Source organism: Rhinoderma darwinii, unplaced genomic scaffold, assembly GCF_050947455.1.
Source record: "Rhinoderma darwinii isolate aRhiDar2 unplaced genomic scaffold, aRhiDar2.hap1 Scaffold_429, whole genome shotgun sequence".
NCBI classification, from domain to species: domain Eukaryota; kingdom Metazoa; phylum Chordata; class Amphibia; order Anura; family Rhinodermatidae; genus Rhinoderma; species Rhinoderma darwinii.
In genome coordinates, this window is record NW_027463811.1 from 29,279 (window position 1) to 45,266 (window position 15,988).

At 48.2% G+C, this 15,988-nt stretch overlaps 1 protein-coding gene across 1 annotated transcript; it reads right to left on the reverse strand.

Moving 5' to 3' along the window:
• Positions 1–393: 393 nt before the first annotated feature.
• Positions 394–12,846, reverse strand: LOC142711561 (putative G-protein coupled receptor 139). The gene is made up of 2 exons (XM_075848586.1): positions 12,771–12,846; positions 394–1,394 (listed from the first exon to the last, which is right to left on the reverse strand). The coding sequence occupies exons 1-2, from the start codon at positions 12,844–12,846 to the stop codon at positions 394–396; spliced, it is 1,077 nt and encodes a 358-aa protein (XP_075704701.1).
• Positions 12,847–15,988: the final 3,142 nt, after the last annotated feature.

The following is a 15,988-nucleotide window of genomic DNA, read 5'->3' on the forward strand; positions in this document are numbered from 1 at the left end:
CCACATTACATACCAGTGTATCCCACATTTATTATATACCAGTGTATCCCACATTTATTATATACCAGTGTACCCCACATTATATACCAGTGTACCCCACATTACATACCAGTGTACCCCATATCCCAGTACAATGCTGAACGAGCCCCCCCCCCCCCCCATCATTTAGCAGTGTGTCTGCTCAGCTCTGGGGTCCATACACACTCGTCTGCAGACCCCACCGCTTGTCCATTGTCTCATCCATTCTTAGAAGTACTTCATTATCTGACCCCCAACATCTCCACTGTGACCCCCACATTTGTATAATGGAAATAAAGGTTTTTCTCAGTTTCCTGGTGGTTAATGTTGCGGCATAATGGCAGATATTATTGCTGATGGTTTCCAGTTTGGTTCTCAGCCCCCCCTCTTCTCCATGGTGACAGTCAGCTGCGTTGTGTCCTGTATTGTGAATATTTCTGTAGGTTGAGAAGGAGGGAAGGGCGAGCGAGGATTATTGTAGAGGAACTCGAGGACAAACTTGGCCCCTCTGAACAGTTCCTCCCTGAATTTGGTGACGGTGAGGGAGTAGATACACATATTACTGAATGAACTGAAGACAATCAGCATGTTGCATAACATCCTCACCACGTTGACTGGATGGTAGAAGTTGTAGCGGTTGACCGGCGGATACGTGAATCTCTCCAACACTTTGACAACCATTTTAGGCAACCAGTGAGCCAGAAATGAGATGGAAATCATTGCGAGGAGAGTCACAGACTTTTTCCTCCTCGTCACCTCCGGGTCCTCTAAATGCTTCCCAGTAGGTGATCCCTTCAGGCCTTGTCGAACTCTGGTGGTCACACTGATGGTCCAGACCGTCAAGCCATTGGTTAAGACTAAGGATATGAGTGGGAAGACTATCCAAACGGTGGTCTGGATGTGGTCGTAGACCGACAAGAATGGTATCGAACTCAGGTTGCGATGTAGGGTACAAATGTGGAAGATGGTCCCGTCTGGTTGGGTGGTACGGACTGGCACGTACATCCAGAAGGTCGGCATGGCCACAAAAAATGCACATACATACACACCAACGATGACCCACCGCGTGACGGAGGACTTACAGAACCTGAGCTTCAGCTTCATGCAACATACAATGATGTAACGGTCAACAGAGAAGGCCACGGTAAGCCACGTGAGGGAGTAGACACAAGTGAAATAGATCCAGTTACTGGCCCCGCAGATGGGCTCAGGCCACCACAGAGTGATGTCCACGTAGAAGTAGAAGATATCCCGGAAAACCGTTACCACAAGGATGAGTAGGAAATTGGCCACAGCTAAGGCCACCAGGTAGTAGACAATGGACTTGGACATGTCCAGGTTCCCCTTCCACAGTACGGCCATGGTCACCAGGCTGGCTGCAAGAAGGAAAATTAAAATGATTATCTCCCCAGCATTATAAGGGCGGCCAAAGAAAAGCAGGTATCTCAGCGACACCACAGATAACACGTCTGAACCCCTGATCACCACGTCTTCCTTGAGGTTTACTGCCAGGAACAGAACACTGGACGTCTTGCACTGATGAGATTGAATCTGTATCCCTGTTGGTTCACGACGTCCGGCTGGTTAACAGAGGACATGAGGATTAGTTCTAGCATTCAAATATGAAAGGTGACCAAAAAAAGAGTGAAGAAAGAAAAAGCTAAATATTTAATGAACACCTAAATCAAGACCAACGTGAAGATGGAGAAGGGAAGCATGAACAGGTGAAGCATGGGGAGGTGAAGGTGGAAAGGAGAAGTTGAAGGTGGGGAGGTGAAGGCGAGGAGATGAAAGCAGGGAGGTGAAGGTGGAGTGCTGAAGGCGAGGAGGTGAAACATGGTGAGGTGAAGGTGGGGAGGTGAAGGCGAGGAGGTGAAGCATGGAGAGGGGGAGGTGAGGAGGTGAAGCATGGGGAGGTGAAGGCGGGGAGGTGAAGGCGAGGAGGTGAAGCATGGAGAGGTGAAGGCGAGGAGGTGAAGCATGGAGAGGTGAAGGCGAGGAGATGAAAGCAGGGAGGTGAAGGTGGAGTGCTGAAGGCGGGGAGGTGAAACATGGTGAGATGAAGGTGGGGAGGTGAAGCATGGAGAGGTGATGGCGAGGAGGTGAAGCATGGAGAGGTGAAGGTGGGGAGGTGAATCATGGAGAGGTGACGGCGGGGAGGTGAATCATGGAGAGGTGACGGCGGGGAGGTGAATCATGGAGAGGTGACGGCGGGGAGGTGAAGCATGGGGAGGTGAAGCATGGGGAGGTAAAGGCAAGGAGGTGAATCATGGAGAGGTGACGGCGGGGAGGTGAAGCATGGAGAGGTGAAGGTGGGGAGGTGAATCATGGAGAGGTGACGGCAGGGAAGTGAATCATGGAGAGGTGACGGCGGGGAGGTGAATCATGGAGAGGTGACGGCGGGGAGGTGAAGCATGGGGAGGTGAAGCATGGAGAGGTGAAGCATGGAGAGGTGAAGCATGGAGAGGTGATGGCGGGGAGGTGAATCATGGAGAGGTGATGGCGGGGAGGTGAATCATGGAGAGGTGACGGCGGGGAGGTGAAGAATGGAGAGGTGAAGGTGGGGAGGTGAAGCATGGAGGGGTGGAGAGGTGAAGGCGGGGAGGTGAAGCATGGAGAGGTGAAGGTGGGGTGGTGATACATGGAGAGGTGATGGCGGGGAGGTGAAGCATGAAGAGGTGTAGGTGGGGAGGTGAAGCATGGGGAGGTGAAGATGGGGAGGTGAAGCATGGGGAGGTGAAGCATGGGGAGGTAAAGGCAAGGAGGTGAATCATGGAGAGGTGATGGTGGGGAGGTGAATCATGGAGAGGCGACGGCGGGGAGCTGAAGCATGGAGAGGTGAAGGTGGGGAGGTGAAGCATGGAGAGGTGAAGGTGGGGAGGTGAAGCATGTAGAGGTGACGGCGGGGAGGTGAAGCATGGAGAGGTGACGGCGGGGAGGTGAAGCATAGAGAGGTGAAGGTGGGGAGGTGAAGCATGGAGAGGTGAAGGCGGGGAGGTGAAGCATGGAGAGGTGAAGGCGGGGAGGTGAAGCATGGAGAGGTGAAGGTGGGGAGGTGAATCATGGAGAGGTGAAGGTGGGGAGGTGAAGGTGGAGAGGTGAAGGCGAGGAGGTGAAGGCGGAGAGGTGAAGCATGGAGAGGTGAAGGCGAGGAGATGAAGCATGGAGAGGTGAAGGCGAAGAGGTGAAGCATGGAGAGGTGAAGGCGAGGAGGTGAAGCATGGAGAGGTGAAAGCGAGGAGGTGAAGCATGGAAAGGTGAAGGCGAGGAGGTGAAGGTGGAGAGGTGAAGGCGAGGAGGTGAATCATGGAGAGGTGAAGGTGGAGAGGTGAAGGCGAGGAGGTGAAGCATGGAGAGGTGACGGCGAGGAGGTGAAGCATGGAGAGGTGAAGGCGAGGAGATGAAGGTGGGGAGGGGAATCATGGAGAGGTGAAGGTGGGGAGGTGAATCATGGAGAGGTGAAGCATGGAGAGGTGAAGGTGGGGAGGTGAAGCATGGAGAGGTGAAGCATGGAGAGGTGAAGGTGGGGAGGTGAAGCATGGAGAGGTGTAGGCGAGGAGGTGAAGGCGAGGAGGTGAAGGTGGAGAGGTGAAGGCGAGGATGTGAAGCATGGAGAGGTGAAGGCGAGGAGGTGAAGGTGGAGAGGTGAAGGCGAGGAGGTGAAGGCGGAGAGGTGAAGCATGGAGAGGTGAAGGCGAGGAGATGAAGCATGGAGAGGTGAAGGCGAGGAGGTGAAGCATGGAGAGGTGAAGGCGAGGAGGTGAAGCATGGAGAGGTGAAGGCGAGGAGGTGAAGCATGGAGAGGTGAAGGCGAGGAGGTGAAGGTGGAGAGGTGAAGGCGAGGAGGTGAATCATGGAGAGGTGAAGGCGAAGGAGGTGAAGCATGGAGAGGTGACGGCGAGGAGGTGAAGCATGGAGAGGTGAAGGCGAGGAGGTGAAGCATGGAAAGGTGAAGGTGGGGAGGTGAAGCATGGAGAGGTGAAGGTGGAGAGGTGAACTATGGAGAGGTGAAGGTGGGGAGGTGAAGGCGGAGCATGGATATTCCCTGGGTTCCCTCTCTGACCACTCATGACTTCCCTTGTCCCTGTATGTAATGATGAGCCGCTATGTAGCTGTGTCTCTCTAATATGGGACACCCATTGTTTTCAGGGAGCGTCTGCGATTTCCTCCTCGGCAGCCCCTATAGTTACGTTTAGGTGGTGGAGCCACTGATTCCCATCAGTCATAGTGGCGCTGACTTTCTGGAATCATATTGTAACCGGCAAGACCCTTCTTGTACATTAATTGTGCCGGAGCCGTCAGCAGGGACCCCGGGGGTAATAGAGCCGTCCCCTGAGGGTCCTACAGGTAATACTGCCCCCGGGAACAAGCCGCACACTGTTACCTGGAAGGTTCGTCCCTCAGTGGAGTCTCAGCTGGAGGGGACAGATCTGGCTGCTGGGCCTGCTTAGACTTGTAGTACCACAGGATCGTCTTTTAGATGTTAGTAAGCGATTCCCCTCCCCCTTCTGCTGAGATCTAATCCTAGTTTGATGGAAAAAAAAGAATAAAATTTTTTATAAATGCCATTCAGCTGTTTCTTCTGATTCTGGGAAAGCTGGGTGACCATTACTGCATAGGAGTTTTGACCCATCTTTTCTTGAAGCCTGAATGACAAGTCTGCTAGTTATACAATATCCCCTATCAACACATAACAAGGCAGATGTACCAGTCAGGAGTCTGGAGAAGCTGAGTGAGACGCACGGCGGGACTTGTAATGACGGTTTTATTGGTTTTCACTAAAGAGAAACAAACTGATATTTGAAGCAAGCGCTCAAAGCAAGTGGACCCCCCAAGTGCGAGAATCCCGAAGGAGGAGGATTCAATGTTCATAGACGTGATCAGGAGCTCAATCCTAACATCTCCACCATGAAGACCCCCAACACGTGGGGACCCGGAGCTGGCGCTCTACATGGTGCAAACTCAGTCCAAGAACCTGGAGATCTGCGGACGGATGACCAGCGTAACCTACAGCTGAAGAGGTGAGGGCGCCGACTGCTGAGGCCCAAACTATGAAGAACCTGGAGATCTGCGGACGGATGACCAGCGTAATCTAGAGCTGAAGAGGTGAGGGCGCTGACTGCTGAGGCCCAAACTCTGAAGACCCCGAGATCTGAGGACGGATGACCAGCGTAACCTACAGCTGAAGAGGTGAGGGTGCCGACTCCTGAGGCCCAAACTCTGAAGACCCCGAGATCTGAGGACTGATGACCAGCCTAACCTATAACTGAGGAGGTGAGGGAGCCGATGCTGAGGCCCAAACTCTGAAGAAGCTGGAGATCTGCGGACAGATGACCTGCGTAACCAACAGCTGGAGAGGTGAGGGCGCCGACTGCTAAGGCCCAAACTCTGAAGAACCTGGACATCAGCGGACGGATGACCAGCGTAACCTACAGCTGAAGAGGTGAGGGTGCTGATGCAGAGGCCCAAACTCTGAAGACCCCGAGATCTGCGGACGGATGACCAGCGTAACCTATAACTGAAGAGGTGAGGGCGCCGATGCTGAGGCCCAAACTCTGAAGAACCTGGAGATCTGCGGACGGATGACCAGCGTAACCTACAACTGAAAAGGTGAGGGCGCCGATGCTGAGGCCCAAACTCTGAAGACCCCGAGATCTGAAGACGGATGACCAGCGTAACCTACAACTGAAGAGATGAGGGAGCCGATGCTGAGGCCCAAACTCTGAAGACACCGAGATCTGCGGACGGATGACCAGCGTAACCTATAACTGAAGAGGTGAGGGCGTCGATGCTGAGGCTCAAACTCTGAAGACCCCGACTTCTGACAAAGTCTCCAGAAATAGCGCCGATACTCACCACCGTTTTTTGTAATATTTATTGTGACGTATTCTAGTGGACAGAAAAAAATCTTCATCTCCCGCCATCTTTTCACCCAATAACTGAACTGAGACTACAAGTTACCAACTTAGCTACAATCCTGGCCAAAAGTTCTGGGACTGACACAGATTTTGTTTTTTCCAGTTGCTGCTTCAGTGTTTTTGGATCTTTTAGTCGGATGTTTCTCTGGTAACTGAAGTGCAATTATAAACATTTCAGAAGTTCTTAATATTTTATTGACAAGTCCATCAAGTTTCTGTAAAGACTCAATGTTTCCAGTGTTGACCCTTCTTCTGCAGTTCCCCCTGACATACTGGTTGTCAGCTACTGGGCCAATCCTGACTGATGACCCGTTCTTACCTGATCAGTGTGAGGAGTTTATCACAATTTCTGTGTTTTTGTTTGTCCTCCCGCTTTATGAGGATTGACCACAGGGTTTCAGTGGGATTGAGATTTGGGGAGTTTCCTGGCCATGGACCCAAAATTTCAATGTTTTGTTCACCGAGCCACTAAGTTCTCACTTCTGCCTTGTGACATGGTTCATCATACGGGAAAAAGCATTATCATCACCAAATTGCTGCTCGATGGTTGGGAGAAGATGCTCCTGGATGGTTGGGAGAAGATGCTCTTGGATGGTTGGGAGAAGTTGCTGCTGAACGGTTGGGAGAAGTTGCGCCTGGATGGTTGGGAGAAGTTGCTGCTGGATAGTTGGGAGAAGATGCTCTTGGATGATTGGTAGAAGTTGCTCCTGGTTGGTTGGGAGAAGTTGCTCCTGGATGGTTGGGAGAAGTTGCTCCTGGATGGTTGGTAGAAGTTGCTCCTGGATGGTTGGGAGAAGTTGCTCCTGGATGGTTGGGAGAAGTTGTTGCTCCTGGGTGGTTGGGAGAAGTTGCTCCTGGGTGGTTGGGAGAAGTTGCTCCTGGATGGTTGGGAGAAGTTGCTCCTGCATGGTTGGGAGAAGTTGCTCCTGGATGGTTGGGAGAAGATGCTCCTGGACGGTTGGGAGAAGATGCTCCTGGATGGTTGGAGAAGTTGCTGCTGGATGGTTGGGAGAAGTTGCTCCTGGATGGTTGGTAAAAGTTGCTCCTGGATGGTTGGGAGTAGTTGCTCCTGGATGGTTGGGAGAAGTTGCTCCTGGATGGTTGGGAGAAGTTGCTCTTGGAGGATGCTTAGATACCATTCTTTATTTATGGATGTGTTCTTAGCAAAATTGTGTCTGACCCGCTCCCTTGGATGAAAATCACCCCACACATGAATGGTCCCAGGATACTTTACTGTTGGCATGAAATTATTTCAGCAGGTCATGTTGTGGCAGCGATGAAATGCAGTGGAAATGGTGTTTTTGTGATTCAGTTAAATTTCAAGTCAAGGAAACGACTTCTGCTCTTCATGACAATCTAGAGGTAATACAAATTGCCAGTATAAAAAGTGACGCAGCAATAACTGTGTGAAAATCAAAATATGTGTCTGTCTCAAAACTTTTGGCCAGGACTGTACTGTCCACTAGATCCCCGCCTGTCCCACCGCACATAATCAAGCACAGGTTCTACATTCCAATAACAATATAAGAAGCGCCAGATCTGCTACAATGTCGGGACGCGGCGGGACCCATTTCCATGTTGAGAAACCTACGCACAGAAAAGGCTTGTGATCTGGTCTCGTGGCTTTTCTTACGCTCCACTTTACCTAAAACACAATTTTGGTCGGTTGTTCCAGGACCTTGTCACACTATTGAATGTGGGAGAGCGACATTGGAGATGTCTAGATTTGGGCTATTTGTACCATTCATTGGGATCAGAGTACGATCATATTAAATCTCAACAAAACATAGGCACTTATACTCAGGGGCCGCGAGGACAGCACCGTTCCCATTCATTACATCTCTTACACACTTGTGACTCAATTGACCAGGGATTCAACTAAATGATATGTTAGAACATAACTCCAAACATAACCACAAGTCCCTGGGGCGAGATGACCTCATCGAGATGACGGAATTTCCCAGACTCCTTTATGTCCTTCAGTCTTTTCCAATTTATCTTAAAGGACAGAAAGTGAATAAATTGTCTCTACAGAAGGTTTGTTTGGGGCGGGAAGCTTCTCCGGATTGCACTAGATATCTTACAGCAACCCAAATTGAATGGCGGAATAAATGTATATACCTTTATATACCTGTCAGTGTAATTCTGCTTGTGATGATAATGACTGTTGAGAAGTGATCTCTACAGAACAGGAAGGGTCAGTAAATTACGAATGGTGGATCCCGTGTTATCTATATATAGGTGTTACCTGTCAGTGTAATCCTGCCTGTGATAATAATGAGATGATGCTGAGAAGTGATCTCTACAGAACAGGAAGGGTCAGTCTATTATAAAAGGTGGATCCTGTGTTATCTATATATAGGTGTTTCCTGTCAGTGTACTTCTGTCTGTGATGATAATGAGATGATGATGATAAGATGTGATCTCTACAGAATAGGAAGGGTCAGTCTATCATGAATGGTGGATCCTGTGTTGTGTCAGTGTATTTCTGTCTGTGATGATAATGAGAGAAGCGTTCTCTACAGAACAGGAAAGATCAGTTTATTATAAATGGTGGATCCTATAGTATCTACATATAGGTGTTACCTGTCAGTGTGATCCTGTCTGTGATGATAATGAGAAGATGATAAGAAGTGATCTCTACGGAGCAGGAAGGGTCAGTCTATTGTGAATGGTGGATACTGAGTTAGTTTTATATATATATATATATATATATATATATATATATATATATATGTGTGTGTGTGTGTGTGTGTGTGTGTGTTACCTGTCAGTGTAATCCTGCCTGTGATGATAATAAGAAGCTTATGGACAAATCCCTTTATGTGGAGGAAATCCATAGACAATTGGGGCATAGAACGATTTATCAACCCATTAATCAGGACCCTAGCCATAAGATAGCCACAAGAATCAGGATTACTATAGAGAAGCATACACTGGCGGGCACCATTGATCAGGACACAGCTAGCTACTTAACCAACCGACATCCGATCACACCAGTTTTTTACACACTACCTAAAATCCATCAAAGACTGGGATTCCATACTGTCCCCTCTGTCCATCTTTATGGAGAAACTTCCCACTCCCCTGATAAAAAACACCAGGTAATTTCTTCTAGACACCAGCGCCTTCCTGACAGCCATACATACACTGAATCAGATCCCGCCTGATACCCTCTAAGTCACGCTTGATGTTTGCAGCCTGTATACCTCCATACAACACAACAAAGGTTTGACCGCGGTACATGAGATCATGACCAAATCCGGTAAAGAGCCTAAAATAATCGATCTAAGTACGGATCTACTCACCCGGATACAGAGAGTTACTTCCTCTTTGAGGACACCGACTATGTACAGAAACAGGGTACGGCTATGGGTTCAAATGTTGCACCACCATATGCCAACAGCTATATGGCCTTTTTTGAAGTACACTTCATCTACCCCCATACCGATTTCCAAGAACATATAATGATGTGGAAAAGATATATTGATGACATTTTTTGTCTTTGGCATGGCCCACTGGACAAATGAATAGAGTTCGCTAACTACCTCAATAACATTTGGCCTGAATTACAATTCACCATGACTCATGACACTACATCCATCAGCTTCCAAGACGCTCGGGTCATAAAAAATGAGTCTGGTAAGTTCACTACCGACGTACACATTAAAGAAACTGACAGAAATGGCCTACTCCATTACATCAGCTGCCACCCACAATCCATAAAAAATACCCAAATCTCAGTACAACCGGGTACAAAGGATTGTGGACGATGAACAAACTAGATCCCTAGAATGGACGAAATGACCCTAAAATTTAGGAACAGAGGCTATCCTGCTGACACATTGAATAAAACAAGGGAAAACACCTCGGATAGGACCAACAAAGAAAAAAACAAATGAATCCCATTTGTGCACAGTTACCACCCCTTTTCACAAAGAATACACCATATAATAAGAAGACATTGGCCCCTCCTCAAAGAATCGTACTCCCAGATCGATGAATTCAAATACCTATTTTTACCTTGTACTAAAAAACCTAAATACCTTAGGAATAAACTGGTCAAGGCGGACATAGGCTCAACCAAAAGGGTACAACGCCAAACGTTCCTAAGTACACCTAAAAACAGAACCTTCCCATGCCGATCCTGTATGCAATGTTCCCACATCATAAAAGGCGACAAGGTACATCACCCACAGACCGGTCAGGACATACCCATTCATGACTTCTTCACATGGAACACCAATTATGTGGTCTACCTGATAAAATGCCGTGTGGTCCGGCTTATGTAGGAGAGACTACACAATGTGTAAAAGACCGGATCAGTCAGCACAAGTCCAATATAAGATGCAGTAAGACACTACTCCGCATCCCAGGACTTCATCAGAGAACATCACAATATCACACAGCTCAGGTTCCAGGTGATTGAACATATAACAGCCCGGAGAAGAGGGGGAGACCGGATCAGTCAGCACAAGTCCAAAATAAGATGCAGTAAGACACTACTCCCCATCCCAGGACTTCATCAGAGAACATCATAATATCACACAGCTCAGGTTCCAGGTGATTGACCATATACCAGCCCAGAGAAGAGGGGAGACCGGATCAGTCAGCACAAGTCAATATAAGATGCAGTAAGACACTACTCCCCATCCCAGGACATCATCAAAGAACATCATAATATCACACAGCTCAGGTTCCAGGTGATTGACCATATACCAGTCCCGAGAAGAGGGGGAGACAGGATCAAAACCCTTAAACGTAGAGAAGCGTTCTGGATCCACAAATGACAAACGTTAGAACCGAAGGGACTGAACAGGGACTACGAACTCAGTAGTTTCCTGTAAAGTCGCGTACTGTGTGATAACACGAACATCGGACTTCGGGATGGTAAAAATGTGATATAAATGTATTTGTAATGTACCATTATTGACACATATCCTGAATGGTCATGTAGCCCTTATGATGATGATGATGATGATAAAATTGCTTCCTCCTCCAGCTGATGGAGTTACCATTCATCACCACGAACTACGGTCCCACTGGACTGCCACGGGATCCCCTTTTTTATGGATATAATAGGAGCTAGCAATCGCTCACCTTTTTCCATAATTTTTCTTTTTCCAAATCCATTATTTATATATCCACCATCTCATATATTTACGCTGTGCTAGGATTACAGGCGCTTCCATTTCTGCTTCCACACATTTTTGTTTCCGTACACTTTACCCACTTATGTAAATACTATTATGATTATTCCTATCCCTATTGATAGACCTTTGAGACTCCTGATACAGAAATCAATACAAATTACAACCATTGAGTTCCGCTTTCTCTGCCGCGTGGAATGAGGTACTGCTGACGCGCTTTGACTCTTCCCCTTGCAGCCTAGCAACCACAGCATCGTTACAACTTGCCTCCTGTCACTGACGGCGTCATTTACGTAGAGCGCTGGTACCTATCAGGTCCCTTGCATGACATTTTTCTGGTCACGCCCACTTGCGCGTGTAGTGCTGACACGTCATCGCCCCGCCCACCTTACTCACGTCAGAAGGAATCTCCTTGGCGCCCTATTTAAGGTGAGCGTGGAACGCTCACAGTCAGCGCCATGACACAGCGGCCAGCCGCTATTCACAAGCGCTCATCCACGCAAGCTACCCGGCACGGCTCAGCTCGTTTTTACACGCACGCTCCTCGGATCGCTTTTGCTGTCTTGATGGCTCTGATTTGTCTATTTTCCAGTTTCTGTCTCTGAAACCTGATCTTCCAACTGTTTGACTTTAGAGTAGATTCTCGTTTTAAGGTTTTATTTTTTGCCATACCTGCTGCACCTGATTCCGTTTGACTCTCTGAGTCCATGTGATATAATACAGAGAGTATCCAGTGATACTAGCGCTCCCACTGTCATCTAGTGGACCATTATACCCTTATACATTACTTCCAGTGTTTCTATAGATACCAACGTATTATTGGACTGTCATGTTTGATTAAACATTGTTGCTACAATGTAATGTTGTATCTTTTTCCTGTGTTTGGATGTTTTTATCGGCTCCTGATTGGGTGTTTTTTACTAATTGTTTTCTCTGCCATTTGGAGTAATTGATCGTCTAACTTCAACACACACTTGTTCAATGTAACATATATTTAAGTAATATCCTTGTTGTTTTCCCCCCTTCCTTTGTGCCTTGTTATGTATGATATATGTACTTACTTTGATTATTGTTTTGTAACCATTCTCGCGCCTGAAGAAGGTCGCTTAGACCGAAACGTTGCACTTTGCCACTGGCATTAAAAACAAAATCAAAATTATCTTTATCTCAAATTGGTGTGCCAAATACACTTTTCATACTCATTATCGGGTTGGGCCCCTATCCGGGAAAATTGCCCGGCCCCACATGGTGCAGGTAAACCAGGGGGAGCCGGACATATAGGTTGAGACAAACTTCTGCTCTCCTATAGCGGTTGTGCTCATTCAGACGGCACTCTGATGTGGGTACGGTGAGCTAAATACAGGAGGGGCGCTGCGCCACGCTCCGAGCCGGTAAACAAAGGATGTCACCGCAACATATAGAACAATATTCAGGAAATTTGAAACGCGTGGCATTATTATTCTTGGATATACCTTTCATCACCTCCAATCCCTGTGTGTGTTATATGTGTAGCAGCGCCGAGGATGGTTCACGTTTTTGCTGAATATTGTTCTTGATATTTCCGGTATGTACTGACCTGTGGGTGAATGAGGAGATGTTGTGAAGGGCAGGTCTCCAGTGTTGGGGGGACTATATGACGAGTGTTGGGTCGTTCACCTCATGTTACCACTTATAGAGGACTCACCAGGTAGCCCGAACACACACATGATGGGATAAAAGAGCTTCTGCAGAGTCCGGATCCACGGCTCCTCCATCGTCATTGTGATTATTACCCCTAATACTTCAGCAGCTAAACACTGATCCTCCCCAAATACTTCCCTCATATGCACTACTACTCCTACTACTATTCCTAATATTACCACTACTACTACTCCTACCACTATTCCTAATATTACCACTACTACTACTACTCCTACTACTACTACACCTACTACTACTCCTCCTACTACTACTACTACTACTACTATTATTCCTACTATTCCTAATATTATCACTACTACTCGTTAATACCTTATAACACCACTAGAAGTCACAGCCCCAACTATGATAACACATGCACTGGTCCACTGCCCCAATGCACACTGATCCTAGCCAAGGATTGCCCCTCTACAATTACTGCCCCAATACACACTGATCATTTTTAGTTATAGTCCAAACTATACCTCTCCAACCACAGCCCCCTCTTACTGCCCCTCTCCAATTATTACCCCGCCCACACTGCCTCTCATGGGATGCAATTACTGCTGCTCTCCAACAAGTCCTAGAAAATGCCCCTTGGCCATCAATAAGTGCCCCAACAATTGCCCTTCTCCAATTACTGCCCTTCTTAGATTACCCGACTGACTACTACTCCCCCTACACAACTACTTCTCTCAACATACAACGCTCACTCCAACTACTGCCTCTAACAAACACTGACCCAGCCAACAACTGCCCCCACATTTACTGTCCTAGGATACAAAGCCCCAAAACAACTACTCCCCACAGTTACCATCTCTTGCCAACAACTACTCCCCACAGTTACCACCTCTAGTCAACAACTACTCCCCACAGTTACCGCCTCTAGCCAACAACTACTCCCCACAGTTACCGTCTCTAGCCAACTACTCCCCACATTTACCGTCTCTAACCAACTACTCCCCACAGTTACCGCCTCTAGCCAACAACTACTCCCCACAGTTACCGTCTCTAACCAAATACTCCCCACAGTTACCGCCTCTAGCCAACAACTACTCCCCACAGTTACCGCCTCTAGCCAACAACTACTCCCCACAGTTACCACCTCTAGCCAACAACTACTCCCCACAGTTACCGCCTCTAGCCAACAACTACTCCCCACAGTTACCACCTCTAGCCAACAACTACTCCCCACAGTTACCGCCTCTAGCCAACAACTACTCCCCACAGTTACCGCCTCTAGCCAACAACTACTCTCCACAGTTACCACCTCTAGTCAACAACTACTCCCCACAGTTACCACCTCTAGTCAACAACTACTCCCCACAGTTACCACCTCTAGCCAACAACTACTCCCCACAGTTACCGTCTCTAGCCAACAACTACTCACCACAGTTACCGTCTCTAGCCAACAACTACTCCCCACAGTTACCGTCTCTAACCAACTACTCCCCACAGTTACCGCCTCTAGCCAACAACTACTCCCCACAGTTACCGCCTCTAGCCAACAACTACTCCCCACAGTTACTGCCTCTAGCCAACAACTACTCCCCACAGTTACTGCCTCTAGCCAACAACTGCTCCCCACAGTTACCACCTCTAGCCAACAACTACTCCCCACAGTTACCGCCTCTAGCCAATAACTACTCCCCACAGTTACCACCTCTAACCAACAACTACTCTCCACAGTTACCGTCTCTAGCCAACAACTACTCCCCACAGTTACCGTCTCTATCCAACAACTACTCCCCACAGTTACCGTCTCTAGCCAACAACTACTCCCCACAGTTACCGTCTCTATCCAACAACTACTCCCCACAGTTACCGTCTCTATCCAAAAACTACTCCCCACAGTAACCGACTCTATCCAACAACTACTCCCCACAGTTACCGTCTCTAACCAACAACTACTCCCCACAGTTACCGTCTCTAACCAACAACTACTCCCCACAGTTACCGCCTCTAGCCAAAAACTACTCTCCACAGTTACCGCCTCTAGCCAACAACTACTCCCCACAGTTACCGCCTCTAGCCAAAAACTACTCTCCACAGTTACCGCCTCTAGCCAACAACTACTCCCCACAGTTACCGTCTCTAGCCAACAACTACTCCCCACAGTTACCGTCTCTATCCAACAACAACTCCCCACTGTTATCACCTCTAGCCAACAACTACTCTCCACAGTTACCGCCTCTAGCCAACAACTACTCCCCACAGTTACCGCCTCTAGCCAACAACTACTCCCCACAGTTACCGCCTCTAGCCAACACCTACTCTCCACAGTTACCGCCTCTAGCCAACAACTACTCCCCACAGTTACTGCCTCTAGCCAACAACTACTCCCCACAGTTACCGCCTCTAGCCAACAACTACTCCCCACAGTTACCGTCTCTAGCCAACTACTCCCCACAGTTACCGCCTCTAGCCAACAACTGCTCCCCACAGTTACCGCCTCTATCCAACAACAACTCACCACAGTTACCGACTCTATCCAACAACTACTCCCCACAGTTAATACCCCACTGTCGCTGCCTCTTGTCCACAACTCTCCCCTCTAGTACGTTCTACCTTTACCAAGCTTGGCACTCCCTGCTCGTCTCCAGTTACGGCCCCTCTGTACTGGTGTAGATTGATCCCTCTTATATCATGATATGCACGTCCCCCCTTCTCTCAGCCCCCATTTATTGATGCTCCTCACAAGCCCCTGCTGTGATTGGCTGATTCGGTCCACTGGGTAATGCTACCTGTCATGTTCTGTCACTGGCAGAGAGGACGCCCCCCGGGGGCTCAGTCACATACTGACAGTCAGCGCACATCCCAGCACACAGCTTCATTATATCAGACACCTGGGCCCCCGACTCTGACACCATATGAGACTGTCACAGTCTAATCCCCGGAGACCCCAGAGACACCTGTGCTCACTTATCATCTGTAGTCTATATTATCTGACTGCTCCGAATATGAAAGCATTATAACAGGATGTACAGGGAAATTCCTTTAATTCAACACCCGATAATCCAGAACATCTGATAATCTGACACTTGTCTACAGCAGAGAAATGCAAAATAATGTAAGGATCTTCTCACACAAAAAAACCAAAGCAGAGAAGCAATGATGAGACTCCACTGATTAATAGAGGCATCAGATCATTCTACGGCAGTCCAATCATACAGAATATCTGATAATCCAGAACCTATGAGGTCTCATTTATATCAGGTAACATGC

Bases quoted from the DNA above. Each gene is read 5' to 3' on its own strand.
- LOC142711561 (XM_075848586.1), bottom strand. From the start codon at position 12,846: ATGACGATGGAGGAGCCGTGGATCCGGACTCTGCAGAAGCTCTTTTAT. The intron at 1,395-12,770 runs GTGAGTCCTCTA...TCCTTCTTGCAG, and splicing joins GTGTGTGTTCGGGCTACCTG to CCAGCCTGGTGACCATGGCC.